The sequence below is a fragment of the Carlito syrichta genome, unplaced genomic scaffold (assembly GCF_000164805.1).
Source record: "Carlito syrichta isolate Samal-C Ts95f unplaced genomic scaffold, Tarsius_syrichta-2.0.1 Scaffold303134, whole genome shotgun sequence".
NCBI classification, from domain to species: Eukaryota; Metazoa; Chordata; class Mammalia; order Primates; family Tarsiidae; genus Carlito; species Carlito syrichta.
In genome coordinates, this window is record NW_007247230.1 from 318,982 (window position 1) to 330,158 (window position 11,177).

The window sequence follows — 11,177 nt, forward strand, 5'->3', positions numbered from 1 at the left end:
AATTATTAAAAAAAAAAACCAAAAAAACTAATAATATATGAATGGATTATATATAGTTCTATAATCTGAATTGCACTTCATTGATCTATTTGTTTAGTCTCATTTAACTACTACTACGTTACTTAATGTAGCTTTATGGTAAGTCATAAAATCTGGTAGTATAAGCCCTGCACATTGTTCTTTTTCAATATTTTCTTAGCTATTCTAGGTCTTTTGTATTTCCATATCACTTTTAGAATCAACTTGCCAATTTTTTTACAAAAAAACCCTTCAGAGATTTTGATTGGGGTTTCTTTGACTCTATAGATCAATTTAGGAAGACTTGACCTCTGTCTTCCAATCCATGAAATAGTATGTGTCTCCATTTATTTAAGTGTTCTTTAATATCTCAGCAGTGTTTTTTGGTTTTCTGTATATAGTTCTTTTACATATTTTATTAGGTTTATTCCTGGTTATTTGTTGATATTATATAAAAACACAAGCTGGGCTCGGTGGCTCAGCCTGTAATCCTACGCCTTTGGGAGGCTGAGGTGAGTGGATTGCCTGAGCCTGCGGCTTCGAGACCTGCCTGGGCAACTTGGTGAGACCTCATCTCTACAATAAATCAAAAATTAGCCAGGCGTGGTAGCGCGCGCGTGTAGTTCCAGCTACTTGGAAGGTTGAGGCGGAAGGATCACCAGAGCCCAGCAGGTTGAGGCTGCGGTGGCCGGGGGCGGCCACTGTACTCCAGTCTGGGTTACAGAGTGAGACTCCAACTCAAAAAAATAAAAAATAAAATAAAATAAATAAAAACACCAATTGATTTTTATACATTAATCTGGAGTCTTTGAATTTGCTAAATTTGCTCTGGTAGTTGGATTATTTTGTATAGTTGGCCTTATTTTGTATTTTTAATTGCAAACTTAATTTCTTTTAATAGATAATGGTGCTTGAGATTTTCCATTTATTTTGTTTGTTTTAGAAACTCATAGTTTTTAAGCAGTTTGGCTATGTCATCTAAGTTAAATATATTTGGCATAGAGTTACCCTTAATTTTCCCATAATTCTCTTTGTCTATAGGATCTGTAGTGATGTCCTCTGTTTCATCTTGATATTGGTCATTCTTTATTTGTCCTCTCTCTCACCGTTCACATCTATATCATCTTTTTTATCAATAGTATGTATATATTTTTTGAGTTGGAGTCTCACTCTGTCACCCAGACTGGAGTGCAGTGCCACACTCCTGGCCACCACAGCCTCGACCTGCTAGGCTCTGACGATCCTTCCGTCTCAGCCTTCCAAGTTGCTGGAACTACAGGCGCGCTACCAAGCCTGGCTAATTTTTGATTTATTGTAGAGATGAGGTCTCACCAAGTTGCCCAGGTGGGTCGCGAACCTGCAGGCTCAGGCAATTCACTCACCTCGGCCTCCCAAAGCGCGGGATTGCAGGCTGAGCCACCGAGCCTGGCCTCAATAGTATTTTAATTTAGCACAATGTCACCTGTTTTGGGACTGTTGCAATAACTTGGCACTAGCCTTCTTATTTACAGTTATTTTTCTTTGTGTGTTATTACAAGAGGAAAGATCTTTCTAAAGTGCAAGTGTAGTTAAATCTTTCCCAGCTTAAAACATTTTAATGTTTTCTAAACAGAAATAAAAATCTAAGTTCCTTCGTATGGAATACAAAACCATTAGTGATAAGGTATTAGTTTGTTTCAGTTGACTTCTCTTGTTCCTATATTACTCCTCCCTTTTTAAGCTCTCCCTGCAAGCCATACAAAACTGTACTTCACTGCCTTTCTAGATATTCTAATTTGTCATTCTTAATCTTAAACTTGCATGCAGTGTTTCTGATGTGATATGATCAACATTAAGTAGACAAAATTATCTTTTAACTCCATTACTGAGATTATTGTTAATATCTGATTGGTCTGGTATTAGTTAATCTTTGTTCTTTGTTTGTTTGTTTCTTTTTTTGAGTTGGAATCTCACTCTGTTGCCCAGACAGGAGTGCAGTGGCTGCTCCTGGCCACCGCAGCCTCAACCTGCTGGGCTCTGGTGATCCTTCCGCCTCAGGCTTCCAAGTAGCCAGAACTACAGGTGCGCGCTGCCACACATGGCTAATTTTTGATTTATTGTAGAGATGAGGGCTTGCCAAGTTGCCCAGGCGGGTCTCGAACCCGCGGGCTCAGGCAATCCACTCACCTCAGCCTCCCGAAGCATGGGATTACAGGCTGAGCCACCGAGCCTGGCTTAGTTAATCTTTGTTAGTATCTACTTGACATAACACATTTTATTCAATGTATCTTAACATTCACAGAAATATCTAACCTCAAAGTACCTTTTTTTTTTTTTTTTGAGTTGGAATCTCAGTATCACCCAGGCTGGAGAGTAGTGGCACAATCATGGCTACTGCCTCAACCTGATGGGGTCAGGAGGTTCTTCTACCTTAACTTTCCAAGTAGTTGGGACTTCAGGCACACACCACCATCCCCGGCTAATTTTTTGACTTATTGTAGAGACGGGGTCTCACTATGTTGCTCAGGCTGGTCTTGAACTCTAGAGCGCCGGCAGTCCTCTTCCCTTAACCTCCCAAAGTGGTGGGATTACAGGCATGAGACAGCTTGCCTGACTGCAAAGCGCCTTTGTAGCCCAGTTTCAGTTTCTAATTATTTCAGATCATATTAAGTAATGTAGGGTTGCATCTATTTGCTATCACAAGAGTACCTATGTGTTGGCTACTTGATCTCTCCTCATTTCACCTTGGGAGTGTTCATGTTGGTATTGAACACTCACCCAGATGACTACATGATATATATTTCTTTCTTTATAGATTCTTTTCATAGTTTGCAAAATCAGGAAACATTCTCCTGTAACTGACCAGTCAGTTTGGAGGTAAAGCAGTTGTTTCTTTTCTTGTCGGTCCGTCATCTTCTCACCCCCAGGGGAATCAGGATGTCCTTTGTTATTTTTAAAAGCCCAAACACTTCAAGCTTTTATTCTCTTGTTGGATTTGAAAGTGGGATGTTATTAGCTCTGTCTTGATGTAGCAGGGGCTCTGAAAGTCTATTTGGATAACACTGAAGATTGGAGGAAATGTGACTCTGTCTGTGTGTTTTAAGCCCCTAAAGTAAGATCAGAAAGCGTCTGGGGCAGTGAGAGCCAAATAGTTGAAGTCATACATTAATTATGGTCATGAATCATTTTTATTTTTAAAGTCTTTACCATTTGACAAGGTTGTTTGCATAGTACCAGTGAAGTTTAGGCAGCACTTTCCTACTTTTAAAGTAACAGGCTATTTTGTTGATTTCTTCTCTGGGTTGATAATATCTGTCATTTTTAGAATTCTGATAACATTTTCAGTAAAAATTACTTGTTTTTCTACCTGAATAAGTGACTTTTAATTTATGTGATTTTTGCTTTGATATACTATTTTGAAGTTATAAATATAGAAAACTATTACATTGCTCTTTCAGTTAATTGCCCACTGATATCAATAAAAATATTAAATCTTGGGACTGTGCTTTTATGTTCAGACATTAGATGTTAGTCAGCAAATCTGTTCTGAGTACCTCCTTTGTGTCATATTCAGTGCCAAGCATTTGGAATACTATTAGAAGATAAGATTCTTTTTTTCTCAGGAAGATCTAGTGAATAAATAGGCAAATAAATAAAACAGTTGCAGTAAATTGTGGTTCTATAATATTTGTTGTGGTGTCATACACATGATGTAGCAGATTTCCAGAGGAAGGAGGGGCTCTTTCTATCTAGAAGAGCTCAAGAGGTTCCCTTGAGCTGCCTCTTAGTGAATTAGGACAGGAAGAACTTGTAGGCATATGGAACAGCTCCTACAAAGGTACACAAGGAAGAAATGGCATTATATGTTTGGAAAATTGCCAGTAGTGTAATATTGCTGGAGATGAGAATGCCAGGTAGAACAGATCAGGAATGAGGCTGGAGATGTGGACAGGGACCACAGCACACATTTTACCTTGCTTAAAAATGCCTTTAGAACTGCCTTTGAAGAGAGTATTACTGTTAATATAGATCAGACACACAAACACACCCAGAGCAAGAGACAATCAGATAGAATATAATCTCCTCCATGGGATTCCTTAGAGATTTGTTGAATTACTGATCTCATGAGCAGAGTAGCTGTAATGAGAGTTGGTCCCTTTTAGATGACCCAGGAAATACTCAGTAACTATCAGTCAATTTCCAAGTGAATATGCCATGAATATTTTTAGGGTATAGGGTCATAATGATAATAATGTTGTCAGAGGTAATGTTAAAGTGAGGTATGCCTGTATAGAAGAAATATATGAGCTGTATTTAAACTGTTAAAGTGTGGTATGCCTGTGTAGAAGAAATATATGAGCTGTATTTAAAGCTCAAAACCAAAAAGTGAAAAGCACCGCAAAACCCTAACTAAAGCATAAAGAAAAACAACTTGTAATTTTTTCAGTGTTACTTGAAAGAGACCTTACTGAGAATTTATTTACTATTTAGGCTTTTGCCCATTTTAAAATGTATTACTTTGTCTTTTGTGTCATCTTTTGGTTTTTCCTTATCTGTTTCAGAGTGTTGGCTGTCTTGATTCAACCTTAACTGGGATCATTGTGAATTCGTTTTCTCTTTTTTTTTTTTTTTTTTGAGTTGGAGTCTCACTCTGTCGCCCAGACTGGAGTGCAGTGGCCGCTCCCGGCCACCGCAGCCTCGACCTGCTGGGCTCCGGTGATCCTTCCACCTCAGCCCTCCAAGTAGCTGGAACTACAGGCGCGCGCTACCACACCCGGCTAATTTTTTGATTTTTTTGTAGAGATGAGGTCTCGCTGCCCAGGCGGGTCTCGAACCCGCGGGCTCAGGCAATCCACTCACCTCAGCCTCCCAAAGGCGCGGGATTACAGACTGAGCCACCGAGCCCGGCTTTCGTTTTCTCTTTATGAGTATCTATAACTAATTGTCTGCTTTGATAGCAGTGATACTTTCTCAGTGACTTTAGCAATCAATTTAATTTCTGTAAGCCTCAGTTTCCACATTTGTAAGATGATAGGATTTGACCATATTATTTTTTAAGCTCTTCCAGACTTCTGTAAGTTCTTCATCCTAGCTCTCAATACATTAGAGGCAGGTGTAGAAAGGGTGTTTTAGTACTTTATTGTTTTAGGATTTATTGTAATCGTGTTATTTCATTGTTAATATGCTAGAGAATTGAGAATCAGTTAGGTTCGTTATTCTGTCTATTCTCAAGTACTGTCATTTATGTGGGGGGACCCCCCCAAACAGAGCTAATTTATAAAGAATTGTGGATTTATTTTTACATATTTAAACCTCAGTCACCTTCAGAGTACTCTCTGTTTGATGCAATCAATATATACCTATTGAGATGCTTTTTCTACTGCTCAGTTTTTGATGCCTTTTAGCGTTTCTGCCTTTTTTTGGTTTACTTTTTCCACATTGGCAACTTGTTTCCCTTTGAGGACTTTTTTCATCTGCAGAAACAAACAAACAAAAAGTCGCTTGGGATGAGATCTGGTGACTGGGGAGGGTGGGGCATGGGGGTCATGCCCTTTTGGGTTAAAAACTGCTGAACACTCAGCACAGTGTGGGCAGGTGTGTTTGTAAATCACCCACCATGAAATGGGCAAATGCAATGAAAGAATCTCCCCCCCGAATTCACTGAAACTGAATTTACAACATTAGCTGGTATACTGAAGTGATGGTTCCTAGAACCTAGCTGTAGAAACCTGTACTACAAGGGGCCTACCCTCCAAAAAGATAATTCCGGGTTTGGGGGTGTACCTCCTTGTATCTGGGGCTCTGTGTTGAAAGTTTACTGTTAACTCACTCACATTTTTCTATAATTTTAATTTCTAGGCTTCATAGAGCCCAGTGTGCAATTAAACAGACTCAGGTAACTGTTCAGAAAATTGGAAAGGAAATTGAAGAGAAGTTAAGACTCACGTCTACAAGCAATGAGCTGGTATGTTTTTGTGTATTTACCTGTTTATGCTTCTTGTTTTCTAAAGGAGGTTATTATATTCTTCTAGCATTAATTTTTTTTAACTGTACATAGTTATTATCTTTTTAATGTTTCACTGAGACTTCTGTTGACATTTGTGTGTTAAAAATAAACTTTCCCATCTGATGATAATGTAACATACAAAGTGCCTGCCTTTTTCTGCTAGATGAAACTTTAGATTATATACAGTTACTTAGAAGTTAATTAGCAGGCTATTTTATTAATCTAATATAAATATGAACTCCAAACATGAACTATATATTGAATGAAAAATAGCTACCAGAAGGAAACAAAATAAACTGACACTAATCAACTTTTAAAAGATTAATTTAAAAATTATTTGGATTGAGCCTAACAGTCTGGTTTGTGACAGTGATCTGTTTTGGAAAATACTCTTTTAAAGAGTCATTTCTAAAGAAATAAAAATCGTAGCCCAAATGAACAAACTTAAGATATTAGTATAATTTTGGGTTGCTTTGTACTTTTCTAAGTTGAGAACAAAAATGTTTTTTTTAACTTACAAATTTTTTATTTTAAAGATGTGGGGTACAATTCAGGGTTAGGAATACAAATGTTCGTTATCCAGGTACCCTTGAAAAATGTCTATTTTTAATATTCTGTTTTTTTAAGTGGACTAGTAGGTATGGCTGACAAAGTGAGCTTTTCTTAAAATAATGCTTGAGTATAAATAGTTTTTGATGAAATTTGTGCTGTGGATTATGATACTTAAAATTTAAATCTTCAAATTAATTTCTAGATAAAGTTATTTCAATATTTGTTGATATGAATTCATTATTACAAATAAGCAACAACTTTCTGTTGTCATTGACAAACTTGACAGAGGGCTTTTACAGCCCCAAACAAAATCTTTTTGTTTTGAAGATTTGCCCAAGATAATAATGTAGTAGAAGAACCTCGGAAAATAGCTATGCACAGACTTCTCTCAAGGAAATTAATGTATTCGTTCAAACTGATTAAAATGACTGATTCTGACCTATAAACGATCATTTCATATAGTTCAGCTTAATATATAAAATAGTGCTGTAGCTGGCACATAGCAGTCATACAAAATATGGTAGCTGAAATAACTATTGTAGTAATTCTTATTATTCATTTGACTTTCCTTGTCTATAAAAAAAATCTTCCATTTTGGAGACACCGTTAAACCACCTTTTGTTATAACTTAGTCCCAATAAAGGACCAAATTCCAGACCATAAATATATTGGGGGAAATAAAAAAATAGCTAATTTTAATTCTTTCTGTAGTGTATAAAAATGCTACATTTTTAGAACCTTTGTCTTGGGGGGAAATTGCTAGGTTTTATTTTTCTTATTGTCTTATCTCAAGGCAAGACTGGGAAATTATTTGTTTCATTAAATGACAGCATGTGCTTTATCTCAGTATGGAAAAATGTACTTTTAATCCTGTTTTTTTGAAAATACAAGTGGTGACACACAGAGCAAGGTGATAGAATGTATAAGTTGAAAAAGGTCAAGTTCAGAGGTTCACTGTGTGTTTTTTATACTGCCTAGTCCACCTAGAAGAAAAGCATTGAATCTTTGAACTAAATATGAACCTAGAAATCATCTAATTCCTTAATAACTCTATTTAAAACCACAACCCCCCACTCCCATCCCTGCCATTGCATTCTATCCCCTTTTTGGCTTTATTTTTCTCCATAGTATTTGTTACCATTTACCATGATGTATATTTTAGATGGATTTTTGTCTCTCTCTTTTTTTTTTTCATTGTTGTATCCCCAGCATCTAGAAAAGTGTTTAATACATTGTAGGTGCTCAGTAAATATTAATTGAATTTAAGAGTAAAACTGGCATAATTTCCTCTTATAATAAGACAGGGAAAGGAGGCTTAAAGAAAGGAAGCAACTTTCCCATAATCATTTGACAAGTAGAGACAGTGAGTTTGGTTTACTTGTCTCCTTTCAGGGAATAGTATCGTTTACATGTTAATTAGTCAGTTTCATCTGTAGCATGTTAGAAACCTTTGCTATTATCTTTTTCCCCCCATTTCATTTGCTAATTGACCTAAGATCATCACCCCAACCCAAGTATTTCCAGTATATAAAAATTGACTGTAATTTTAGTCTAAGTAAAAATACAGTGAGAAGGCATATTTGATGTTGAAATAAATCAGATTACCTACTAAGACCACATGTAATTAACTCTGTTTTAAGAAATTGGGTTCATACTTGATGATTTTCAAAGATGTGGCATCATCTCACATTATACCTATGTTCAACTTCTTTTTGATATTAATTATATTTTTAATAAATTTCTGCTCTTGTCATCTTGAATTTTTACTTATGTGTCTTAGATTTATTTATTTCTTTAGAGGTAAGATCTTGCTATGTTGCCCAGGCTTGTCTTGAAGTCCTTGAGCTCAAGTGATTCTTCCACCTTAGCCTCCCAAGTAGCTGAGATTACAGGCATGAGCCACCACACCCAGCTTATGTTTTAAATTTTGGAAAATGCCTTTCATGTGTCTTTTGGGATAATTGTATGCTTTTTCTCTTTTCTTCTAGTCTTGTAGTGAAGTACATTGGTTGATTCTTGAATGTTAACCCAACTTGCATTCCTGGGGAAAGCTCTGTTGGCCATGGAGAATGCATATTACTGGATTCAATTTGTTAAAACAGTTTTGCAGGACTTTTGCTTTTATATTCATAAAGAATATTTGTCTATAGTTTGTTTTCTTGTAATCTCTTTGTCTGATTTTTTGTTTTCTTGTAATCTCTTTGTCTGATTTTTTGTATAGAATTGGAACTGTTTCTTAAATGTTTGGTAAAATTTACCATTGAAGCCATCTGGGTCTGGAGTTTTCTTTGTGGGAAGGTTTTGAACTAGAAAGTCAACTTCTTTAATAGTTATAGGGTTATTCAAGTTATCTGCTTCTTGAGTGAACTTTGTAACTTGTGTCTTTCAAAGATTTGTCTGTTTCACCTCAGATGTTAGTCTTAATTTTAGCCTTTCTAGCATTGTGTGTTATTTTCTTTTTCTGGTTCTAAACTGTATTTCTATAATGAGCATTTTTCATATCCTATTGAACACTCATGTATCTTTTAAGAACTGTCAGTTCATATATTTTGTGCATTAGAAGGATAAACTATCTTTTTTTTTTAATTTTAGTATATAGGAAGCGTACTCAGATAATTCAGAGAGTTCCCATATACCTTTCATCCAGTTTCTCCTAATGTTGACATCTTTTATAACCAAGGCATTTGGCATGTTATATGGTCGAAATCAAAAGTTAACATTGATATGTTATTATTAATTATGAACTTTATCCAGGTTTCACCAGTATTTCCACTAATGCTTTTCTTTTAAAATGAATAAGCTTTAAAAATGTTAGAACAGTTTTATTTTTATTTATTTATTTTTGAGTTGGAGTCTCACTCACTTGGTCCCCCAGACTGGAGTGCAGTGGCCGCTGCCGGCCACCACAGCCTCGCCTGCCGGGCTCCGGCGATCCTTCCGCCTCAGCCTTCCAAGTAGCTGGAATTACAGGCATGCACTACCAGGCCTGGCTGATTTTTTTTTTATTTATTGTAGAGAGGAGGTCTCGCTGCCCAGGCGGGTCTTGAACCCACGAGCTCAGGCAATCCACTCACCTCAGCCTCCCAAAGGCGTGGGATTACAGGCTGAGCCACCCAGTCCGGCTGAACAGTTTTAGATTGATAGAATTATCACAAAGACAGTACAGGACTTATCCCACATACAATTTATCCTATTATTAACATTTAACCTTAATATGGCACGTTTGTTACAATTAGTGAATCTGTATTGATGAATTATCACTAACCAAAGTCCATGCTTTATTCAGATTTCCTTAGCTTTTACCTAACACCCTTTTTCTATTTCAGAATCCCATCCAGGAAACCATACAACATTTAAATAGTTAATCATGTTTCCTTAGGCTCTTAGGTTGTGAGAATTTCTCAGACTTTACTTCTTTTTGATCACTTTGACAGTTTTGAGAACTTTGACAGGTCAGGTATCTTAAAGGATATTCCTTGATTAGGATTTGTCGGGTGTTTTTCTCTTGATTAGACTGGGTTCTAATGCCTTTTGTTTGTTTTGGTGTTTAGTTCAGGATACCACATTGGATTTAGTCATAATGTCTTCCTTGTCTTCTCTGATGTATGATAGTTTTTCTGTCTTTCCTTTTTTAAATCAACATCACTAATCACTGTTGCCGTAAACCTTGATCATTCAGTGAAGGTAGTATCTCCCAGGTTTCTCCACTATAAAGTTCCCTTTCTACATTCTGTTTTTTGGAAAGCAAGTTACTGAGTCCACCCTGTAATCAAGAGGAAGGGAATTTAGTTTCATCTTCTAGAAGGGAGTATCTATATATATTATTTGGAATTCTTTGTGGGAGATTTTCCTTCTCCCCCATTTATGTGTTTATTTGATCACTTATGTATCAGTATGAACTTATGTACATTTATTTTATACTTTGAGTTATAATCTGGTGCTATCTTATTTTTTTTCTTGCTCACCTCTCTGACTTTGACCATGGAGAGATGTTTCAAGTTGGCTATGTGTCCTTTGATATGCCCCCATCTCTTTTGTTTGTTTTTTTACGATATTTCCTTACTCTCTGTCACTAATTCAGGCTCCTCTTGTCTTGCCCTGTCCCAGTCCTAGAATCAGCCATTTCTCCAAGGAGGCCTGTTCCTTCCATTGAATATTGATATTTATAATTACCTATATCTATAATTTATTTACTTATTTGTTGAGTCTTGGTATGATGTAAAATAATTTCTTTTTTTCTTTTTCATTTTTACTTGGGGTTTTTGTCTTCTTATTTGGGGGTTGTAAGAGTATGTGTATGCTTCTGTATATACATTCTTTTTCTGATATATGTGTTGGGAACATCTTCCTCCAGTCTGTGTCTTGCCTTTTTGTGTGTGCGTGTGTGTTGGAGTCTCACTCTGTCACCCAGGCTGTAGTGCAGTGGCATACTATTGCCACCCAGCATCGCCCTGCTGGGCTCCAGTGATCCTTCTGCCTCGGCCTTCCAAGTAACCAGAACTACAGGCACGTGCTACCACTCCTGGCTAATTTTTTGATTTATTGTAGAGATGAGGTCTCACCAAGTTGCCTGGGCTGGTGTTGAACCCAGGGGCTCAGGCGATCTACTCGCCTTGGCCTC

General features: G+C 36.8%; 1 protein-coding gene across 2 annotated transcripts in view; it reads left to right on the forward strand.

The window, feature by feature from the left end:
- The window catches only part of UVRAG (UV radiation resistance associated), a 303,419-nt gene that overhangs the window by 113,202 nt on the left and 179,040 nt on the right, over positions 1–11,177 (forward strand). For both annotated transcript variants that reach the window (XM_021712220.1, XM_008057822.1), the window contains one exon: positions 5,857–5,962. In XM_021712220.1, the coding sequence (XP_021567895.1) occupies positions 5,857–5,962 (106 nt within the window). The remainder of the gene's footprint in view (positions 1–5,856; positions 5,963–11,177) is intronic.